This window comes from Nanorana parkeri, unplaced genomic scaffold, assembly GCF_000935625.1.
Source record: "Nanorana parkeri isolate BGI_ZX_2015 unplaced genomic scaffold, ASM93562v1 scaffold355, whole genome shotgun sequence".
NCBI classification, from domain to species: Eukaryota; Metazoa; Chordata; class Amphibia; order Anura; family Dicroglossidae; genus Nanorana; species Nanorana parkeri.
This window is the reverse complement of record NW_017306623.1, coordinates 990,249-1,014,270: the sequence shown is the minus strand read 5'-3', so window position 1 is coordinate 1,014,270 and position 24,022 is coordinate 990,249. Positions and strand designations below refer to the sequence as shown.

Genomic DNA, 24,022 nt, shown 5'->3' with positions numbered 1-24,022 from the left:
AAAAGATGTGCACAACTTTTTTTCACCTCTATTCGAAGTACGTGCGGTTCCTTAAAGAAAATGTAGGTCTGCAGCACAACCAATGCTGCAGAGTTCTGGTCAATTTATACCACCTGCTTTGGAACTGCGTTGGCCACTATTTCCAGCACAGCCCCAATGCAAGACAATGGAATTTGCCTTGTTATTGATGGTGGGCATTCACGCCACCTCGTTACGGTAAGAATGCGTGGTGTGTGCTGATAAAAAGTAAGGCATGCCTTACTGTTCATTAACACAGCGGGATGTAACGCAGTAAAACTGCCTTGCACGCCGCTCAGCGTCTGGTGTGAACGGGCCCTCAGTTTTGTGCATTTTTACATATCTTGCTGTTGTGACCCTATGCTCTGTGATTTAGTGGCCCCAAGCAAAAAATGGGTATTGTAAAGTACTGCAGAAAAGGCAGAATAATATTTTGGGTCTGAAAAATGTGCTATATAAATGATGTGCTTTCTGCACTGCTGGGCGCCTCTTGATGCTTAGGGCTGAAAGAGTGTGTGTTGAAATTGACTTGGAATGCACAGAAGCGTCGAGGAATGGCCTTTTGTTTCCTCTGGCGGCCTCCTTGTATACAAGTTCATTGAGGAACAGTAACTCTTATTACACAAATGTGAGTTTCACCTGCCGTTTGCACAGGCTTCTATTGACAAAGCTTTAGAATAAAATGCAAAACAATACTTTACATATATGAAGCCTAGTCCTGGGTAACGTGGTTTTTATTATTCTTGTTCTTTTTATTCTTATTATTCTTTGCAGGCTTATGATCCAGCAGATGACTGGTCTGAGCATATCAGTTCCTCTGGCAAAAAATACTATTATAACTGCAGAACAGAAGTGTCCCAGTGGGAGAAACCGAAAGAGTGGCTGGAAAGGTAAATATTCGATCATCTATACATTCACATTGTTATTGCTTTTGTTGTGTCATTGTCCATCTTGTTCTGCAACTGCTCAATGTTTTTTTTAACACAAAGTGATTACAATGTACAGTAGTAGGTCTATTCAGAATGGTACTGCACAATTGAAAATAGCTTTTTTTTGTCCTTGCGTTTATTGGAAAATGTAGACGGCTGCCTAGCTGTATGCGTTTCAATTGTGCTGCAACCATCACTGCTCTCAGCCACCTGTATAGCAAGTCGCATTCATTTTTGCCTTCCAGCGCTTGCAGTTTAAGTTGAACTGTTATTTTCCAATATTTTCCAATTGCAAAATTGCCACCTTTTAGAGTCTCTAATCTTTCCCACAAAGGCCTCTGTCTTTCAAAATAGTGTCCTGATAGCTGTCTACCACAGGTCTTTATTTAGCTGCCTTCCCGTGTATAGGACTGGTTACTGCTGCACTCTATGAACAGGAAAACTGGTTGAGAAAAAAACTTGCTTCTCTAGTCATTTTAGGCGCATGCTGACCATGCATTATTGTGTATTCAATGAGTGGATACAGAGCGATTCAACCCCTTCCTCATTCATGCCTGCACTCAGCCCTTGATTGCAAGCCCATGCAAATCACATAGTAAGCACTCTATACTTTCTATGCAATTTGCAACGCAAGTAGGGGTGAGTACTCGTACTCACCCAAATGCTCCGATGCCTAGCCCGATACTTCCGGTATCGGGAAGCTGGGCAGCGCGTCATTACACGCTTCCTGATTGGCCGGGAAGCCGGCTCCATGCTCTCTCATCACCTAGTGACGAGAAGCATGGGGACGGCTTTCTTGCTAATCAGGAAGCGAGTCATTACACGCTGCCTAGCTTCCTGAATGGGACTTCCAGTACTCGGTAATAGGTATCGGCGAGTACCAGGGTAAAAAAAAATATCTGTTCTCGTACTCGATACCGAAATACCGGTATCGGTGCATCCCTAATAGTAAGCGCTCTTATATGTGGGCAGTGACAGTGCAACAAAGAACTGCCTACGACCTTGGCAAACTTATAATTCCTATCGAAATCATAGAAATTGTAGTGATACGAGTCACATCCCAGAACATGGAGAATATTCTGTAGGCATCATACGATTGGGAAAGCTGTAGAGGATCGGTAATTCTTGTCGGTGGGGAAACTAACAACTTGCACACGTAATTTGCAAACAGCCACGGTCAGATTTATACTTCACATGTAACCATTCATATCAGCAGATACATGCAGTTTGGGCTTCTGATTGGCCCAGTTTGCATCCAAGGCCAGCATCTCTGGCCACACACAGACTGTATGTGTCCATAGCACAGAGTGCAGCTGCGTCCAGATGTGGAGTTTAGCTGCTTATTCACCCGTCTCAATGAGCTCTTACAGATCTCTCCTCCCAGTGGCTTGGCATGTCTGCAAGACTTAAAGGTGATGTTGCTAAAGGTGATGTCACAGATATTTAAGACAAGGAGTTGACATGGAGAGCTGAGCTGTAAAGCTGTTAAGAGAGAGCTGCATGTGTCTCTCTGACAATATAATGTGGAACATGTGTTTAACAGAAAATATCTTTTAACTGTTTGCCTGATGTTTTGCTTTAATCTTAGTTTTGGACTTTATAGTAGACATTAGAAATTGTCTCCTTTTAGAGTATTACTACAACCCACCCAACACACACAGATCCATGCAATTAAATAATGGTTTCTCAAATTTCAACATAAGTAAAACTAGTAAAAAGTGGCAGATGCCACCTGGGTGTCTAGCAGGTGCCAAGGAATGCTTGAACATGGATTGGTTTTTCCTGAATAAGCCACCTAGGAGCCCTGAATAATATTATACAACATTTATATAGCGCCAACCGTTTGCACAACGCTTTATAAAACTGAATATCCGAAAACCTGTTCTAAAGTTTGACCTGTGGTCTGTCTCTCCCAATTCTTGCACCTCACTACTAGTCCATTTTTTTAAGACGGCCTCCCTGACCAATAGTAAGGGAGTGAAACGGGACATATCAGAGTTCTGACTTCAGAAACGGAGGCATTTGTATGATAAAGCGCCTCTTGGTTGGGGATTTGTGGGGCGCTCTGTGAGATTGATGCAGGCATCTGTAGTTGATGGCTATGTATGCAAGTTATGTCAGCTGTACTGCCGTAATGTCGGATCATATAAAAGCCCCCCTAATGTGCTCTGAGCTCTCCCCAAAACCTGTCAGAGAAGGTACATCTGGATTTTTGTTTTGTCTTTTAACTGCCCTAATTAATGTTTTGTTCCTTGTGCTGAATACATGTTGGCGCTTACACTTTTACTCTTTTCACAGGGAGCAGCGCCAGAAGGAGTCCAGTAAAGTGGCCGTTAATAGTTTCCCCAAAGACCGAGACTACAGAAGAGAAGCAATGCAAGCCTCAGCTACGGGTGAATAGAAGCCCAATCTGTATTTATTTTGTTATGTAGCAGTTGAGCTTTGTGCTTGAGAAGTGTGTGATCTTTTCAGCCTTTTATGAGTGATCCGTTTCATTTGAGACCTGTTGTCCTGTAGTTCTATCCATTGGTGAATCTTTACTTCTGCTAGTCTCTACATTGATTTTGTTGTATGTATGTAGTGACAAAGGACATGCAGTCTGTATAGACAGACAGACACTTACCATTAAAGATGCTGTAACTGGATGTGCTACTTAATAATGAAAACATTCAAGCTCCATCCATTTACATTAGAACGGTGTTCTCCTATTTTGGTCTAGCTTCTCATACTTAAGTTCTGGAGGATTTTTTTTTCCGCCTACAAAATCTAACGTCTATCCAGCTGTCTCCTTTCTGAATGGATTTGTAGTGGTTATGTAGATGTCTCTGATCTATGTGCTCTCCTCATTCTACACAGCTAGTTTTTCAAAACTTTTTGCTAGATGTATCTTGTGTGCAACTTTTTATTTTCTTACTAAACATGTAGGGGGGAAAATACTGCATGTTTGTTCATATGCTGCCTCTGCTGGAGTTCCCCCTTAAATGTTTTAGTTTTCACTTACAGGGTTATTCACTAAAGGGTGAAGAGTTTGGAGAAGTCAGGAGAAGTGAACAATCTAGGACAACATAGCTGATCTGGAAGAATTCTCCAATTCAGCTCACTTTCCAGTTCATCTATGTTGTCCTAGAATGTTCCCTTCTCCAAACTCTTCACCCTTTTGTGAATAACTCTGCAAGAATTTAAAACTTGCAGCACACCTATGCGGGCCTTCACCTGACCGTAGTCCTGCATGGGAATTGGTCACACTAGCTGGGAATACTGTGTTGTGGCAGGCAAAGAAGGCTGTAAATGTCTGCTCCATTCCTGGGAGCGCCAGGTATAACGGTGTTCACTGAGGAGCGAGGTAAAGTTAAGAATAGGCACCTTGTGTTGCCTTCTATGCAGTGCTATTGTTTTTTTCCCCCCCCTCTTCAAAGGACAATTTTACCCTTAGTGAATATGTCCTCAAATCACCCCCCTGAGTGCACCCCACCTGGAATTATACTTGCTTTCCTCCCTGATCCAGCAATATTTCCTCTGACAAGTTCCACGCTGGTTCCTCTCCATGTGCATGTGTGTCAGGGACCCTTTCATTTCCCAATCTCATAGACTGCTGGAGGCTGCCATAGGTTTTGCTAAACCATAAGATATGACTTGCACCAGCGTTGAGCATATGTAGTATTAAGAGGAGCTGTCCAGGGCCTTGCCGGAGAAGTATTGTCCTAGATGGTCTACACTCAGGGGAGTGAGGGGTTTTATTAAAGAACAACGTCAATAAAGGTAAAGCTGTCCGTTAAGCAGATGTGTCCATCATCAGGACAGATTTCCTGTTGGCACATTACCTATTCTATGTAGTGCGGGAAGGCAGAAACAATCTGTGATTTTAGTGTAAATGTGTGCCATTTATTATAAATCATTGCTCCTGTGACTTTGTAGTGATTGTCTGTTTTTTAATGCTAGAGTGTTGTGCGTAGTACATTCCGTTTAAATGTAAAAAATATTATGCGATTGTTACACACATGAAACTTTTGCTAATCTTTCCATCTGATGTTATGTATGTTCTCATCGTTGAACAATGTCATCCCTTGAAGTGCATCTGTGGCCCTATATTTTCATTATTCGAATGGGAGTGGGAAGGGCTGTCTAGTTTTATTGGTTTTTTTGTGCTTACTGTGGGCATGCACCTTCTCTTTTTGTTCTGGAGGGCATTGTCGCCTGGATGTAAAGTGAGGGAAAATGTAAAATGTTTACTTATTCCTGGAGCGGGAATAGAGGGAAAATCTAACCATGGCGACACCTGTTCTGATGACAAAGTTTTACAGACTTTGGTGAGATTTCCTCTCCTGTTGTGTCTTCATGGAGGAAGAAAAATCTCCCCAAACGGGACATAGATAGCAAACAAAAACTTGACCGGGTTATCCAAACTAGTTAACTTCTTTGTTTGTGTAAGCTTAGACACCACATAGAAGTCACATTTTTTTTTGTTAACTCCTCTTAATCCAGTTAGAACCCAAAGCTTCTGTTTTCCTGCTTTTTAATGAGAAAGATCCGTGACTTTAAGGCTGGGTTCACACCTAGGCGTATCGAATATGCGCGTTTCGTGCTGCACATTTCCGTGGTTATTATTGCTAGGCTTCCAGTTTATTATAAATAACTCCTCACCAACTCAAAACTTTTTTTTTTTTTTTTTTACTCAAGTACAGTGGGCAAGGGTTAAAATATCAAGCAAGCAACTTTTTATTGCTGTTAGTCTAAAATATATTTTTTCTTTTGTTTGTGTTAATATCTCCAATCAGTGGATGAGAAACATTCCAATGACGCCAGCAGCATGCTTCCACAGAACATTTTGTCTCAGACAAGCCGGCACAATGACAGAGACTACAGACTCCCCAGAACAGAGACTCACAGCAGTGCAGCCCCAGTGCAGCACTCTATTAAGCCTGTGGTTCACCCGACTGCTACCGCAAGCAGCGTTCCTTCTAGTACTTTTACAGTACAGCCTGAGCACCCTCCTCCAAAGAAGTCATTCGATGCAAATGGAGCAGCAGCATTATCAAAACTGCCTATCTCCACATCTTCCATCCCAGCACAGAAATCTGACAGAAAAGGTAAGTTGGAAATGTATTGAGGGCCTTTACTTTGCCTTTCTATTGGTTTTAAGTTGAATGTACCATTATTTTCCGTTCATGCTATAACCCTGCGAAAGCCTCTGGAGGTGGGAGTGTTTTGCTTAAGTTTGACAAGTCAGTGACTATGGCCATTTATACCTGCTTAGTATCCCACTGTGGTGGCCAGGCCTGAGTATTGTCACATAGGAAATGTGCCAACAAGTACAATCTCTGAGAAAAATATATTTATAAGCAATGTGTGGAGGTCGGTGTGTGCTACGGATAAACAGAGGTGAAAAACAGCAGTTTGTACTGTTTGTTTTATGTACCGATGTCATTTCTGACCCTTGAGATAAATCTCAAAATGCCTTACATGACTTCCTGAATTTTATGTAGGTCAATGAAGAAAAAAAAAATGCTTCCTTTGCTCTCTGCTGGTTTTTTCTTCTTCTTTGTATTCTGGCAGCGGCCACTGTCAGAATACAAAAAAAAAAAAACCTGGGTCGACCGATGTCAGGCGACTGCCTGCTGTTCACTTTCAGCAGATGGATGTAAACAGAATATCGGTACCTGGTATCGGCCGATCCCTACTTAAAATCATAGAATTCAAAGAGGGTGTACTTTCTTTTTCTCACAACTGTACTTAAAACGTTGTACCTGGAATTCAGCTTTAAGTATTTTAGCCATTTTAGTATGTACTTTACCAAGCCAGAAACAAGAAGAGAACAGGGGTTATAAGGTCAAACTTTAGGTCTGGTTTAATACGGAGGGAACATGCATGCGTTTTAGAATTTTTTGTTTTAATACAATTTCTGCAAACTTTACCTTTTTATCTACACAGTAGGTTGTGACACATGAATTAATTGTAACTTTTTTTTCTGTTCTTTACTTACAGACTCTGTATCTGAAAAACCATCCTGTACCACCCCTTCCACATCATCTGCTTCTGGACTAAACCTTTCTGCTGCTCCTCCTTCTTCCTCTTCTACAGTCCCTGTGTCACCAGTGCCACAATCACCAATTCCTCCAATACTGCAGGACCCCACCCTCCTGCGACAGCTGCTCCCTGCCTTGCAAGCCACTCTGCAGATTAATAATTCTAACGTGGATATATCCAAAATTAATGAAGGTAGGGACTGCACTTGGCTTGGCTTTGATGGTAGGGTAACTGTGTGGGTGATTCGGATGAGTTGCGTATAGACATGATCAGCTTTCATACACGGCCCTTTCACAGCCAACAGATATGTGACAAGAAAAATTAAAAAGTGATCCTTAATGCTGCTAATTCCTAAAAGCGCCTTTCTAATGCTGGGATGTTGTGTGTTGAGTCTTCTGTGTAGGCTCTGCAGGACCCCTGTGAGGTTTACATGAAGTCTGGACTCTTCTGAATGTTAGGAGACAACCTTATCTCAGGTGCTGTGTACAGTGGTACCTCGGTTCACGAATTTAATTTGTTCCACAATTCTGGTTGCGAACCAAATTGGTTGCAAAACTAATCAAACTGTGATCAGACCGCGATTTCGACTAGAGGAAGCCTTGACCATGTCTCGGAGCGGGCTGCGGTTGTGTTCGTCACCCGATGCGGAGTTCGTGAATGGAAGCAAAATTTTGCCGAACTTCATGTTCGCGAACAGGAGCGTTTGTGAACCGAGGTACCGCTGTATTTTTCAGGTTACAGTTAAAGTTCCTTCGTATCGGATAGAATTTGAACGCCTGATGTAACGTGTTTCTGTGCTTTCTGATGCATTTTTTACGTCTCTGTTGTTTTAATGTGAATGTGATACAGGCCAGTGCATGAGAAACTGCAGCATGCAGAATATTTTCAAGGTACCGCAATGCATCGCTCTGATGAGCTAATGCCAAATGGATTTTGAAGTACAGTAGAGTTTGGCAGCAGTTCAAAAGCTGCAGTGGTATTGCATCTGTTGAGTCCTTATATTCAGATGCAGTCTTGTATTCTGGAAGATATAGCACTGTACCACAAATACCCCCAAAACCCCAAAATCTGTGTATTTAATGCAATGTATATGGCTGCTGCTAAGTCCATCTCCCTTCAGCTCTTTGCCTGTAACCCATAGAAAAACAATTTACCCCCTTCCCCTACTTTCTGACCTCTGCCAATAGGACAACCTCACATCCTATTTCACCTAGGCCTAAGCAGATATCACACGAGCATCGTGTTTACCAGTTCCACCGTGTTATTCTCCAGTTATGCCAGTTCTAGTACTGTATTGTATCAAAATAGCTGCATACAATACAATACATTCTCTACCCACCACCCTACATTTTTTTAACCAACTTACTAGATTGCATCATGCTTGTGAGGACGTCCCCCTGTGCCCTCCATCTACCCAGGACACCATTCATTCACATAGCACATGGAATGTGACTGGAAATACCAACACCAGCAACCATAGTAACTCATCCAGTATTCCCCCCATCAGGGAGGATTAGGTGTAATGCACTTTTTTTCAGCAGATCAGGTCTCTATTATTGCATTCTCTTCATCAAGAATACATTTGAGAAGCACGAATTGACTGCATGGCCTCTGAGAATGAGTTGCTGTTCCATATGTGGTCATTGGCTTGTGAAAGGAGAATTACACCCCTGGCTTCTCTTCCCTTTTTGATGTCCTATGCTGGTTTCTACTTCACCCAGCACGCATAAGAGAATTCTGTGCTGTTTAGGTTGAATCAGTGAGTGAAAGTTATCAAAACTGGAGCAGACAGAATTTGCTCATCATGGCAAGCAATGGGTGTCTCTTTGATTGTTAAAGCAGATCTGAACAAGCTAAAAACAGAAGCTGATTGGTTGCTATGGACGACTGCACCAGATTTGATTTAAATGTTTTTATCTCCCCCTACTTTATTACTATTACTGCTCCTTTTTTTCCCCAGGCATTTCTTGTCGAGAGGTTTACTTTAGGCCCCATTCACACCAGAGGGGGTGTGGATCAGTGCAGTTTCCGAGCTGATTTTAAAAGGGCTGTTTTAGGAATTTTTAATTTGCCTTCAGCAGGCCCGCGCTGTCGCATGAACGGTCCCCATAGCAATGTATGGGAACGTTCATGTTGGCGAAGCCGCGCGGCCAAATCGCCGTGGTGTGAACGGGGACTTAACTGCTTCCTGTCCAGCGGCCGTATATAAACGAACAGGAGCTTCCCAGATGCGGGTGGGCGTTTTAAGCTGGAGAGCAGCTGGTATAGCAGATGGCTGCTTCATCAGCTTAGGGGCTCTCTTAAAGGAGAATTATGAGGCAAGTGATTTTCACTCGGCCTCATAATCTGAGCCGACCTGTGACAATGAAACTGTCACAGGTCGGCTCAGTAGATCGGGAAGTGAGCGAACACATACAGTCGCTTGCTCACGTCTCAATCTATCCATGCAGAGAGCCGTGACTGTCACTCACGGCTCCCTGCAGGGATTCCTCCCCGCTCCGATCCTCCAGCGCTGACTGGCGGAATGGATGGCGGGCACAGCTGGCTCTGCCTCTAGATAGGCAGAGCCAGCTGTCAATCCCGCAGCGGGGTGGATCTCCATGGCAATGTCGTGATCCGTCCCGGCTGCAGGGAGCTTTGGGTCACGGGAGAATGCTAGTTTGTGTTCTCCCGTGGACCTTAGGAGAACTATGGTTAAAAGCCCTGACCCCATAGTTCTCCTTTAAAGACCCCTGATGTCTCCATAAAGAGGACCTGTGACTTTAATTTTATATTAGCCCCCTCTTTAGCCCACTATGTAAAAACAATAAAGTAAATATAAAAAAAATTAGTAGCACATAAAAAACCCACAAAAAAGTCCCCCGCCCCCACATTCACTCGCAAACATGCCAATTTTGGATATGGTCATTTTTTGTGATTTCACAGACACGTGCTATTTAAGGCTTGACATGTTTGGTGTCTATTTAACAGAGGTGCTTCCTTTTATATTTTATGAAAAATGTGGGTAATGTTTCATAACATAATAAAGGGAAAATGTTTATTTTATTTATTTGCCATTTTTTCTTTATATAGTAAAACAAATAAAGATCCCAGTGGTGATTAGATTCCACCAAAAGAAAGCTCTGCGTCACCAAAAAAAGATATAAAATTCATTTCGGTACGACGTTGCATGGCGGAATAAATGTCAAGGTACCGAATACTGAAAAATGGTCTGGACAGGAAGAGTGTTTAACACCTCTGTCTTTACGTGGTTAAAGTTTCTCACCTTCTTGCAAACCAATGCATAGTATTAAAGAATAGCTGAAGGTTTTTTCTTTTTTACTATTTTCGTGCAAACAAATTGGAAGTTAAAATTTGTTCATGCGTGTCTGCCCTGCTTTTGCAGAGGGTTTCCTAGCTTGCTGTTAAAGCATAGCAGCAGTCCCTAGGATTCTCTGACCTCTTGGCTTCATCTCTGCCGGCTGTACAGTTCAGAGGTCATTGGCCTGCCACCCCTCTTCTTACTAGGTTTTCATTTTCCTACATATTTCTATATGTTTGGGCGCCCCCCCTCCAATGGTAGTACTCTGGCCTAGTATCACTTAGGCAACTGGCATTGCACTGTGGGGTAGGTTTGATGTGCGCTTATACTTCACATACGATGGAAAGTTGGGTATTTGAGGCCACTCTGAGTGTTGGGCATAATTCATGTTTCTTTAGAAACTTTCTGGCACTTTATGGTGACTTGTATACAGTAGTGATTATAAAGTGAACCTGCATTTTCCGGCACTGACAACCCCCTTGTACAATAGCCGGAGTTTTCTGTAATCTGCTTTTCAGCATCATCCTGATCGCTGTCAGTCCCATCTGAAGTTCTTGCACTAGTATCGACTTTCTGAAAGATTTTACCCTGTTTCCCCCGAAAATAAGACCTAGTACTATTTTTGGGAATTGCTAAAATATAAGGCCTACCCTGAAAATAAGACCTAGTTGTGACCATTCCCAGGGCCGGTGGTGGCATAAGGGGGAATGAAGCCAGCGCCGGAGGAAGAGAGGCGGCACCCTAGGGAGCAGAGCCGCATAAGCCGATGCCTCCTCTATAGCGCCGGCTCCTGTCACAGGCGGAGTGATACCAAAAGCACTCCGTCTGTGAGGAATCGACAGTGAAAGCGCACTTCGCTCATTCTGGCCAGCGATTGGTTAGCAAATTGCTCTTGGAAAGGTAGGCACCCCTGATTGCCCTGATCACCATATTTTTGTACATGAATGAGTGTGGATTGTTGTACATTAAAAAAATAACATCTACCCCGAAAATAAGACCTAGTGTGTTGTTTTTTTTTGAGCCAAAAAAAATATAAGACAGTCTTATTTTCGGGGAAACAGGGTAATAGTGTCCTGGCCTGTCATTGGCTGCAAAGCAGAGTAAATTGTGGGTGGGCAAAGTGATTACATGTTCCTTCTTGGTAGTACCAGGTTTTTATCAGGCTTTAGGTAATGATACCTGCTGTGAAGGTGATGTGATACCTATAGCTTTGACTAGTGTGCACATATTACAGGGTGTTTGTACTAACAATTAAGTTTAACCCCTTAAGGACCAATGACTGGATTATTCCGTCATGGTTGTCCGTGCCATAAGGACCCGTGAGGGAATCTGTCATGGGTCCTTAAGGGTTTCAAGTGACATTAAAGGCTAAGGTCCCCCCACCACAGTGCTAACATCAGGACTTCCCTTAAATGATGCTTCTTAAACCAATCTTCTTTCCTGTAGTTTTTAGCTGTTCCTCCAGCGCTGGTGCGGGTCTCCGATTCTGCGCTGACTCCTCTGTCGTCCTCTTCTCTCCTGTCCCACGGAGTCTGTGCGAGTGCACGCCGTTTCATAGACTTACCTTGTGCCTCTCCTCGTCTCCTGGCCAAACATCTGAACTGCGCATGCGCCCACCCAAGACATTTTCAGATGTTTGGACGGGAGTGCGCGGCGGGGACACAGGTAAGTATTAACCCTTTCAAAGTTTTTTTATCGTTTGGCATATATCTACTTCTTTCTAGCAGTAGATCTATGCAAAAACCCCTACGGGTTTAATAACACTTTAAGCTTCCCTCGTGCACTATTTGAGACCTTTTTTTATACATATGTCACACCAAATTAATGCCCTTTTTATCCTTTACAAAACAGTATATAATATGTGTTGGTGCAATAAATGAGAAAGATGGAAATTGTGGTTGAACACTCCTCCTGCTTATTGCAGAGTTTGTTTAAAATAAAGATCCTGAAGATTGACGTACTCGCCCAATTTTGTGATCATTTGATGCTTCAGGTCCCGAGTATTCTCATGCAGGGAGTTAGGGTCCTTTTTTGGGTGTCCACATTGCTGTCTGGGTGAATGGCCACTTACCAGAGGTGATGCCTGGCACACTGGCGATGCCATATCTAATGCTTATAATTTGTATTCAAGATCTGTACAAACTTTTAGTAGATGCAGTATGACCAGGTACAGAAGGAGGGGGGGGGGGCAAGAATTCTAAAAAAAAGTATTACCAATTGATAAATGTATATACCACTGCTTGGAGATTGACATTTCCTCTACATGTAGTCACAAACGTGTTGAGTCTTTTAAGCTGAATTTATTTTGGGCAAGTTTGGTCAGATTTAATTATTTTCCAGGGCCAATCATTCTTTTTCATTGAAACAATTCAAGCATCCATTGGGTGGAGTGCAATTATCAGATCAAATGATTTCATCAAAATAATTATTTTGCACGTTCGTATTCTGATCTGTGACAAACTTTCATACCAGCACATAAAGGCATGTACAGCAATAATACATTGTGTTCTTTTCTTTAAAGCTGGAGAATCTTGCCCCTGGATTGCGTTGTATTGTTTATAGAGAAATGTGAACATCTAAGACAGTTTTGTTGTCATGTTTTGGTTTTAATGAAGCCTAGGGCATTTTGCTCCATTTCTCCTTTAAACGAGGGCACACATAAATGTATATGCATCTGTGAAGACTGCGACCTTGCTGCCATCTAGTGGATGGATTGTGTGATGCTTAGCAACACTTTGCATATCTTCAGTATATACAGCCAGTGAGTTACTTGGGCTATGCTTGTGAAATGTTTCTAAAATGTGATTGGTCTGTGAATGTGTGCATAACACTGGATAATGAACATTTATAACGTTTGTAAAGGCCAGTAATAACGTTTTGAGGATTATATACAGTTAATAATGCTTCTGCTTGTGCGTCATGATGATCCACTGCGAGCTTGAAGCAGCAGGGAATCCAAAATCCATTTTCTGATGAGCACAGACATTTGAAGCGGTCTTTCCTCCTTGTTAATATCAAAGCTGACAGCATTCAGGAAGTTGATGCTTGTTGGGACTGATTGTGTGAGCTCATGCATTTGAAAGCTATAATGACAATTTAGTGCTAAAAAAAGAGGTTGTTATAAAATCCACTTGCAAGGAGGATGTTTCTGTAAGATGGTTTACAGCTTCCTTTTTTTTTCTCGTTCATGGAGGGACACAGGAAGTCTTTAACCTTTTGGGTTATACTGCTACCTACAGGAGGATTGAGTGCTGGCAAACAACTGTAGGCCAAATCAGCATAATCCCTTCCTACTACTGACATGCTTCAGTTTTTTTGCTGCTGTGCCAGGAGAATGTCCTTTCTGTTGTAAAAACTAATCTCATTTTGTGCTAGCACTTTGTACTCCCATTTTTTCAAGACTTCTGTACATTGCTGCTGCAGTTTTGTCTCTTCGAATGCAGCTATCTGGTGCAATCATCCTGAGCCTGGTTTTTGAAGCACTGCATGCAGACCCTGCTGGACTGGTTGTTGTGGGGGGACCCTCTCGGTGACTTGCAGGCACTGGTTTCCACTTGGGGTGCTTTCCACACTCCATTCTGGTAAAAGATGCCAAGCACTTTCCAGGTCCAGAGCTGCTGAAGTTGCTTCCTGTTTCTAAAGACTAGGCTGAGCACTGGGAGCTACTTCATATACAGAGGTCCCTAGGCTCCTTTATTTCTTGTTACCAACTGGTTTTACCATGGAAGGGGTTAACGCTGTGGGGGTGAGTGCTGATGTCATCTGCTGGGTGGAGTGTTGCATACTCTTCGTCCTCTTTCCCACCATGCAGCAATAACAAATCCTCTCCCGGCTGCTGTTCCTGCGTGTAAGAGTCACGTAGAACTTGGATCTATTCCTGCTGCTTGATTACATTCTGGAGTCACTTCTTGCTAGCTGACCTGTTATGCTCCCATCTGTTCAGGTTTGAGTATCTGAGGCCTTCCCTCTTACCCTGAGCTTCTACATTTCTTCATCGCCTTGTGGTTGCAACATGTATGATGCTAAATGTGGAGGGGATAGTCCCTGTGTTAAGGGTACCCCCCGCCGCTTGCTTTCTATTAATGGCTCCTAGGCTGTTTTAAGTGCGCCTACTGATGGTGCCGTTGTTTTAAAACTCCTAAGGCTGCAAAGGCTTTCACTATGATCCCGCTTTTTGAACAATTCCTATATGGATTTTGGGAACAGCTTAAGTTATTTGCTCCTCCTGGAGTGTTTGTTAGCCTTGTATCCATTTGATGAGAATTTTGTGCATAAATGGTCTATGTCCCACTGTAGATCTGACCATGTCCGGCCTCAACGAGGCACCTACTATTCAGGTAGAGGATGGGCCTGTCTTTAAAGACCCAACGGATAATCTAATTTAAGCTATTTCTGTTCTCACTGGCAGGCCCTATCCTTCACCAAATCGGGGCTGTTTCCATACTGGTCAATATCCTTCTGAGGTCTAACCGCTGTTGCAGCTGATTACACATAGAACATGTGGAGAAGTGACAATTTGCTACAAGACCCTCTTCTATGTGTCACTCATGTCAATACATGTGCGTAGGGCACGTTATCTATAGTGTTACATTACTCTGCATGTCTTTCCAGGGTCAACATCTTTTTTGGTCCCTCTCTTAGCCAATATCAACATGAATGGTGCTGGTGGCAAGAGCACCCAACTTTCTCAGTGGGCGAAGTCCTAAGGAACAGACTGCTAAGTTTTCTTCACTTTCTTAGCCTCTTCAACATCCCCAAGCTTGGCTGCTAGTCCACTCGCAAGGTTGGGTACAAGATGTGCCAAATTCTCAGACAAGCCTTTCTCTGCTTGAGGGTCTGTCCCTGCTTTCCATTGTAATGTCATCTTTGTTAACCTTTGCAGACGCTTGGACAGCATGCATCTTAGACACTTGGGTGCAGGGGGCAGCATCCAGGGCTTCCAATTAGGGCAGGGGTAGCCAAGCTCCGGCCCTCCAGCTGTGGTGAAACAAATCCCATGATGCATCTCTCTCCGGGAGTCATGTCTGTGGCTTTGAGAATCTTGCAATGCCTCATGGGATTTGTAGTTCCACCACAGCTGGAGTGTGGCTACCCCTGCCTTAAACCGTGCAATAATAGTTCATATATCCACATATGTACTCCCTCAAAATAGATTGTGCCTTTGCCTTTAGAGATCTGCAAGTCATCTTATCCTCCCACCCTGTGGCTAAAGGTGTGTGTGTGTGTGTCCGCTGATCTACAAGATAAAACTCCATCCAGCTTATTCAATAAAAGTGCGGGACATTCCACAATGCTGATCTGGTTTTGCTAAAGTGACTTGTTATTGTTGCCTTTGGACTATTATAACCTCGGCTGTTTATTGAATACGTTTGGTCTCATTCACACGATGCAAAATACGCTGTGCTCAGATTTGTAATGCGTATATATTTTTAAATGAATTTGAATGCAGCTTTGTGATATGCATTGGCCCATTACACACAGTAGTGCATGGCTCCATAATCTGAATCTGGCCAAAAATACATTTTAAAAAAGCTGCTTTTGTGGCAGTAAATTTCAGCGTTATTTGTGTTGTATGGATGTGAAGGTTTGTGTAATGTCTACATGCGTCCAGTTTTGATGCAGCCTATTGGCCATTGCCTGTCAACGATGTGTAACCAACTTCCACCACATGAATGACTTTGTTATTGATTTACATGTTGGCCCTGAACGAGTCACACAAGTGGGAGCCACTGGCTACACATTGTTATTGACGTGTTAGCTGGGGGTGGCCAGTAGGCTGCATTCATGCTGTATGCATGTAAATGTTACACAAATGTTCTCATGGGCAGCATTTTAAGCAGGATCTCTCTGCCTGCTTCTACCAGCAAGATCCTGCGTAGGACTTTTCTTGGTCTAAACCTTTAACAACTGTGTCTGTGTGTTTCAGTCCTTACAGCTGCTGTGACACAAGCCTCTTTACAGTCAATACTTCACAAGATCATCACCGCTGGGCCCTCTTTCAACATCACATCTCTAATCTCCCAGGTTGCACAGCTATCGGCACAAGGTGAGCCATCCCTGCCTGCCACTGCAATGTGATATTAGCAAATCAACTCTTAATAGACATTTGTATCGGTTGCAGTTTCATGTAAATAGCCTTTCATTATCATAGAAAATATGTACCTGTATGGCGTTAGTCCGTGTTCACACCTAAGCGTAAATGCGCAAAACACAAATGCATTCCTATGGGCTCGTACACATGCGCAAAAACGTGCATTGTGGGGGAAAAGTACACGCACAATTTTTTGGAAGATTTCCCTGTGTTTTGTCCTTAACAGACTAGTGTAGTTGCAATTGAGCATCTGTTAAAAATTATGAGGGGATTTGATCAAAATCTGGAGCAGCTGTGCATGGCAGCCAATCAGCTTCTGTCTTCAGTTTGTTTAGTTAAGGTGTGAAATTGAAAGAGAGAAGGCTGATTACCATGCACTGCTGCTCCAGATTTTGTCTGCTCCAGTTTTGATCAATTCCCTTCTCTGTGTTTAAACGCGTGCACAAAAATGTGCTGAATTCCAAACACCTATGGGTGTATGGAGGCTTATTAAAACCAGATATTAGAAATGAAGGTGGTATAGTGCAGAGCAATATTTTTCCAATACACAGCTGACTTGTGTCCAGTAATCCCATAGAATGCAGTTCTTGCCTAATATTTTGGCACCTCCTTTAGCCATCACAGTTAAAGCGAACCAAAGTGCTTCATTCCAATATTACGTAAATGTCACATTTCTTTGTAAGGTTGAGCACCTCGACCTGCGCACAGTAGTTGTAGCTGCTATTAAAGTGACACTAAACTCAGGAGTTAAACCTCAAAAATACATTCAAGTCCCTTCACTATTAACAAAAATGTATCTTATTTGTGTATCACTCGGCTGTAGATCCTCCAATCATCTGTGAATGGGTGATGGCACTGTCCTTCCTTCTGGAGGGTTGCTACTTTTGTTCGTCATGGTCCCTGTGTTTGTTGTAAAGTAGTCACCGCTCCAAGCTCACTCCTGTGATGGACTACAATCTCAGGTTTAGTTCATTAATTTGTATTGGGATTGTAGTCCATCACGGAGTGAGCTTGGAGCGGTGACCACTTTGCAACACACACAGGGACCATGGGGAACAAAAGTAGCCCCCCTCCAGAAGGAAGGACAGTGCCATCACCCATTCACAGATGATTGGAGGATCTACAGCCGAGTGATCCACAAACAAGATACATTTTTGTTAATAGTGAAGGGACTTGAATGTATTTTTGAGGTTTAACTCCTTCAATTCTCAACCTTGAGTGGTGCACTGCTGTCAGATGGGAGGAGGGGAGTTCCTAGCCCCTGTTTAGTCTTCGACTAAACCCACTTGAAGCTCAAGTCCCCATTCACACTACAATGTGGTATTTGCCACGCGTCACCCGTTGATTTCAATGGGTGCTGGACAAAGGACAAACTCGGCAAAGTAACTCATGCAGCATTTTCAGCTGCGAGGGTCCGTGCTGGAGAGGGGGCGTTCAAGATGAACTTCATGCACAGAAACTTTAAAATATATCTTACCCAAGATGTTTCTTTAAAATTTGGGATAGAGAGGGGAAGGATTAGAACTTACACAGAAGTAAAAATACTTTTTTTAGGCATTTAGGTAAGGGAACGCTAGAACCTCTGTCATTTGTGTCTGTTTTCCAGTGAGTTTTTCCCTTCCTGTTTTGTAAAGATTGCTCCCAGATCAGAAAGTGAGGGGAAAGTCACCTTCAGGACCCCAGCTGCTCTTTAAATCATGTTTGCTTGTGAGCAGCGAACTGAAAATATGGCCGAAGATATATAGTGGTCAATGTTTCTGTTTTGCAGTGCACGAAAGGACTTTTTAGCTTGCATTTGCCTTCATAAGCACAAAAGATTTTCTTTTTCACAAGATGTTTCTTGTTTCAGCGACACAATCGAATCAGTCACCTATGTCTTTGACGTCTGATGCCTCATCGCCAAGGTCATATGTGTCCCCCCGAATCAGCACACCGCAGACTAATACTGTTCCCCATAAACCTTTGCTAAACACCACGCCTGTATCTTCACAGTCAAAGGTATAAGTCTCTCTGACTTTTCACTCCTACGGTGTTCGGAAATGCTCTGATCATTCAATGTTGGTAATAAATCTGTATTTTATTGTAGGCCAGTTCTGCAGTTGGTGCTAAACAAGGGTCATCAACACAGACAGTATCACAGCAGTCAGCGACTGCAGAGAAATCCCAAGGACACGAACCCGCCTCCCCCCGAAACCTTCAGCGTCAAAGGCAAGTACGATTTGTAGTGTTTTTGTTGGTCGTCGTCTTTACTACTTATATCTGTGCAGTCAGCAGTCTGCCGCTCCTCCCTAATGTTATGGAGGGAAAGTATTGCCAATTGGGGTGAAATATGTCTGAGAAGGGGCTTGGCTTGGTGGATTCAGCCATGTCGTGGTATAAATACGCGCATACATTTAGTACTGGTCAAATGACTGAACTATTGTTTCAGCTCTCCTGGTGCCATTTATGTGTGTAACCATATTAATTGTTTTGTGACTGTCTCTCATAACTTAGAGTAGAGGGCTGGCCGGAGAAATGTACATTTTCTAACCAGCCGACTGTGTCTACTTCTATGAGCTCCAGGAAGGGGCTTTGTGCTTTTAGGCAAACACACTTTGGAGGGTGGAGTGTTCCATGGAAATGAAGGGTGAAGTGTGAGGAATCTTCAATGGCTAGGAATTTATAGAGGAGCTCTTAAAGTGTACATCAGTGACATCTAGTGTAACATTTGGGTACTGCAAAAGTATTGGTGATAATTCCAGACTATTGGGACAGGTAATAATAGCATTGTTCATATCCAATCCTTTTGCTCTAAAGAAAGTTGTTTTTTGGGGGGGGTTTTCAGGGGAAGTTTGTAGTTCTAATTTGGTTTGTTCAGCTTATGGCAAATGGATTTATTTTGATCAAAATGTAGTTGTTGTTTTCCAAAGCATGGGAGCACAGTGTTACCTTTTTGTGACAGATTTTGTAATTTTTTTTTTAAATATCCTTTTCACCCCCATGCCTTGGTAATGAGAAATGCAGCAGTGAAGTCTGAGGGCCGTGTTATCAATGTTTCTCTTTGGTCTCCCTTTAGTAGTCAGAGAAGCCCATCTCCTGGTCCCAATCATACCTCCAGCACTTGTGCATCAAGCACGTCGTCTGTACCACAGAACTCCTCTTCACGATCATCTTCATCCTCACTGACGCCAACTCTAGCTGCCTACTTCAATGAAAACCTTATAAAGCATGTGCAAGGCTGGCCTGCTGAGCACGCCGAAAAGCAGGTAATGCTCACTATTGTGTGTTTTGGCTTGCTTTTCAGTTTATAGTCCATGTTGGCATTTGTAGAAAATATTTTATCTTGTGCAAGACTTTCTTTTACAATGTGGGTGGGGTTCATTTCGATGAAAGGTCAGATACAGATGAAGAGAAATGATCACAACTGAGATATTGCTTGCCTCCAGCTAGTGCCCTTTCCTTTTCCGCATGTGGGAGGTTGGTTAGGATGAGCGCCAGGGCAGATTTTCTTTTACACATTACATTTCCATATTGTTCCTCTTTGCATTTGAACAAAGGGCCTGGTGTCTGCTTTGCCTCTGCATGTACATTTAATATATTTACCTGGCTGCCCACCAGTGTTTCAGATGTGTATGTCAGTGGTAAATAGGGCTCTTTGGCATTGGAAGAGTAAAGAGACATTTGTTGCCGCTTATACAGTGGAGGTTAATCTATTACACTTTGTTTCCTCTTTTCTAGTAATCCAGGATAGACATTTTTATTTTTATCATTTTCATTGGCAAGTAAATGTTTTTGTTTTTTGTTTTGTCTTGCTTGTTTCAGGCATCAAGGTTACGTGAAGAAGCCCACAACATGGGGAGCATTCACATGTCTGAAATTTGTACAGAGTTGAAAAATTTAAGGTCTTTAGTTCGAGTATGTGAAATTCAAGCCACTTTGCGTGAGCAAAGGTGTGTAATCATTTTTTTTTTCCCTCTGTACTTACTGTGTCTGCTTATTTCCCTAATTTCCTACTTTATAATGTTTTCTTTATTATACTGGGTGATTGCAATTTTTTTTATTGCAGTGAATCGGTGAACTTATCAGCATGTGAACTTGTGCGTGCTTGTTGCATCGCAGGTTTCTGTCAGCTGAAGTGGTTGCTGTTGGCTAGATTGTTTAGCTAGTCATTACATAAAGACTACTCATGAACAGGGCCAGGGATTCTTGCACCGGGGCCCTGAGGTCACTAGTTGCGCCTCTGAGTGTACCAAAATCAATGGTAGATATCCCTGCAACTACATAATGCTGGTTTGTGTTCAATTTTTTTAAGGCGAGTTTACTATTAAAGGGTTTCTATGAATTAAAGATTTGCCCTTTACCATTAACGTGTTTAATGAATAGTATATCCCAGAGTCCTCCAAGCCAAAGAGTTGGACCTGTCCATCTGTGCATATACAGCAGTGCACATTGGAGCGGCATAGATGAGTTCTGGTAGCTAGGTCTGAAGACGTTTACCTTTCTGACCATGAAACATGGTCAGATGGCACCCCCGTCCTGCCCACCACTTACCCCAGTTGCAGAACTCTTCTCCCCGTAGGCTTGTTTTATAGATTTGAATTAGGCACGGCTGTGTGGACGGAGCCTTTGACAGGATCTGTGAATGGGGAAACTCATGTCCAATCAGCCACCACCACAGAGAGACTTTGTGATGCCACCGCACTTGTAGTCCTTTAACACTTCCTCCCGTCCATATTACTGGGTGGAGAGGGTCTGCTGTAGTCAGAGCATTGCACCCACACGTTTCATAGTTGCAATGCTTTACTGGCTCCTATAACAAACATAATAAATGCTAATTTTCTCTGGATTCTAGAGCTGGGATTGTACAGTTTACAACAGCATGTCTGTGAAGGTTCTCATTCATCCAGGTCATGGTATATCTGTAAAAAATAAGTCAAGGCAACTAGACCTGCAGTATTTTTTTTTACAGACGTTGCACTGGTCATCCCACCAGCTTTCTCAATTCAGAATTGAGAAAGCTGGTGGGATGACCAGTGAAACGTCTTCAAGAAAAATACAGCAAGTCCAGTTGCCTTGACTTATTTTTTACAGTTTATAACAGCGCCTGCTACTGCACCGGATGAATGGTTGTGTTCTGGTAGTCTTGAAAAGCATATGTAAATCTGCTAATTCTGATCTAGTTTCTGCACACAGTGAAGTTGATTTGCTAAGGGAGTGGAGAATCTTCATCTTCACTGAGTAAAGATTGACTTCATTTATCCAGTTATATGAAAGGCAAATCCCTGTTATTTATCTGCATGATTGGCATTGTATTTAACAAAACCAATATCATTTGTGTGAAGATTCTTAACGTCTTTACTAAATCAGCTCCATGGCACCTGCGTCCTGGATTTAATATAGTTAGTTGAAAAGGTATTCCTGAGAACGCAGTCTGTAAGGACTCTAGAAAACAGGCTCATAAATCCGCTCCATGGATCCAGCCAAGATTAGTATGGATGTTTACCAAGCCAACAATGATAAACCTTTTATTGACTACACTAGAAAGGATTCAAAAATGTATACGCCACATGTAAACGTTTTGCATCATTTGGGATAATTTCCTGTTTCCTACAGACAGACTAAAGCTGACCTATAGATGATCTGCAGATTTTCTATGGTCAGATGGAAAAAGTGCAATCTATGCTAAACTATGTGGATGGAGGAATCTCCCGCTAGGCCAAGCTTCAGTATCACTGTCAAAATACCTGAACAATCTGATTGGATGCAGGCATTGTTCTGGTGTTTTGACAGCCAGTGGGGCCGACTAGCAAGATACTGAAGCTTGGCCCAGCTGGAGATTCCTCCATCCACACAGTTTGGCGTAGATGGGGAACCTGTTGCACTTTTTCCATCTGACCATAGAACATCTGCAGATAATCTATAGGTGTATGGCCAGCTTTAGGCCTTGTTCACACCAAGCGTGGAGCAGATCCGGACCAGAGCAGGTGCAGACCGGATCAAAACTGCGTCCAATGTTTTCCTATGGTATTTTGAGCTCCAGTTCACATCGCAGCGTGCGGATCCAGACCAGATCCAGACCGGATGAAAAAAATGCGGCAAGCCCTATTTTACCTGCTCTGGATCTGGTCTGGAACGCATCAAAAACGCATGCAAGTGCCTGAAAGTCCATGTTAAACTTAAAAAAAATATATTTTTTTTTTTTTTACCAAAACCGGCCCTAAACGCATCCAAAACGCGTCTAAAACGCGGCACAACCCACTACACCGCGTGTGCAGAAACCTGACCGGATCTGGTCTGCATTTGGTGTGAACAAGGCCTTACTGTTGCTTTTTGACTTGTGTATCCAGCACAGAATGCAGTTGCTACAATTGTGCATCTGTTCTCTTTTTACCATAACTGTGTGAGAAATAAAATATAAAGGCTGCCATTGCTGACCTTCTTTTGATAGTGCTATTGCCATCATACCCGCTAACTTTAAAGCCCCACTGAACCTTCAGTTTACATATGCTGAATACATTCCAGGTGACGCTAAACAAAAGATGTTCAATGTCTTAATGATTCTTTTTTATTAGCAACCACAGCCTGTGTAGAAAAGCCTGTCCCCTGCCACCATACTGCAGGATGGGACCCTTTCTGTCTGCTCCGATTCCATAGGGGGGATGTGCCAGACCTCTGCAAAGAGTTCAGTTCTTTCCCACAGAAAGCAGCGGCCCTTCTATGCGGCATCCTGGCAGGGCACAGGCTTTTCCGCTCTGGCTGTGGCCTATTTTGATGCACCATTAATATATCTAGCCATGTAAACCGATTGTTCAGTTGGGCTTTAATACTTTAAACCAAATCTGAAAAAGTATGCAGATCCGGAAAGTTGAAAAAGTCCCGATGTGCGTCCCAAAGTCTTTATACCTTCCCTTAGAATTGCATTGGCTGACATTTGCTTTTGTGCTTCTAAAGCGTTCACATTTACCTCAGCTGTTGTCTTTTCTCTTCCAGGATACTGTTTTTGAGACAACAAATTAAAGAACTTGAAAAACTTAAAAACCAGAATTCCTTCATGGTGTGAAGATTATTTTTGTCTTGCACGTGGACTTTGGACAGTAAAGCAGAGGGAGCCCGACCTTGACCCTTTTTTTTTTTTTTTTGAGCTGCATAAGAGTAGACTTTGGACCGTTGGGTCGGGCTTGTGGACAATTCAGGGGAGAGAAGCGAGCCTGGAGGGGGAGTCAAGGGGGACAAATACAAGGATTTGTAAAACCCTCGAAATGTAGATTATACTTGTAGATGTATCCTTCACGTTGTAAATATGTTTTGTAGATTGAAGCCATGGGACGCCCATGTTGTATCAGAGCTTTGACATCCAAAACTAATCAATGCTGAGGTGGTAAAAACCTCGCCTTTTTCATGTAAGCTTGTCAGCAAAATTAGCTGTTCTTTTTTTTTTTTTTCTGTTTTAATTTATCATTCAAAAAAATCTTGCTTTGTTTCCAGAAATTAGATACCAGCACCAAGTATCTGTGTCTAAAATATCCTCAACCAGTTTGGGCAGTGTACAAAACATTTGTGCTAGATTTCATCGTCTCATCCTCAGCCTTGTTTAAGAACAGTGCTGCATTATGGTATCCCTGCTGACTTTTCCTGGAATTGTTCCTCCCAAGTAACTAGACATATGTCTTTTTTAATTTT

At 42.7% G+C, this 24,022-nt stretch overlaps 1 protein-coding gene across 1 annotated transcript in view; it reads left to right on the top strand.

Annotated features, from left to right (window-relative positions):
* Positions 1–23,722, top strand: part of WAC (WW domain containing adaptor with coiled-coil) — a 49,856-nt gene extending 26,134 nt beyond the window's left edge. Inside the window, exons 4-13 of the mRNA XM_018558743.1 lie at positions 793–908; positions 3,246–3,340; positions 5,723–6,034; positions 6,930–7,163; positions 16,199–16,318; positions 18,213–18,361; positions 18,450–18,571; positions 19,419–19,608; positions 20,165–20,292; positions 23,333–23,722. Coding sequence (XP_018414245.1) covers positions 793–908; positions 3,246–3,340; positions 5,723–6,034; positions 6,930–7,163; positions 16,199–16,318; positions 18,213–18,361; positions 18,450–18,571; positions 19,419–19,608; positions 20,165–20,292; positions 23,333–23,402 — 1,536 coding nt within the window. The 3' untranslated portion in view covers positions 23,403–23,722. The remainder of the gene's footprint in view (positions 1–792; positions 909–3,245; positions 3,341–5,722; positions 6,035–6,929; positions 7,164–16,198; positions 16,319–18,212; positions 18,362–18,449; positions 18,572–19,418; positions 19,609–20,164; positions 20,293–23,332) is intronic.
* The last annotated feature ends 300 nt before the right edge of the window (positions 23,723–24,022 follow it).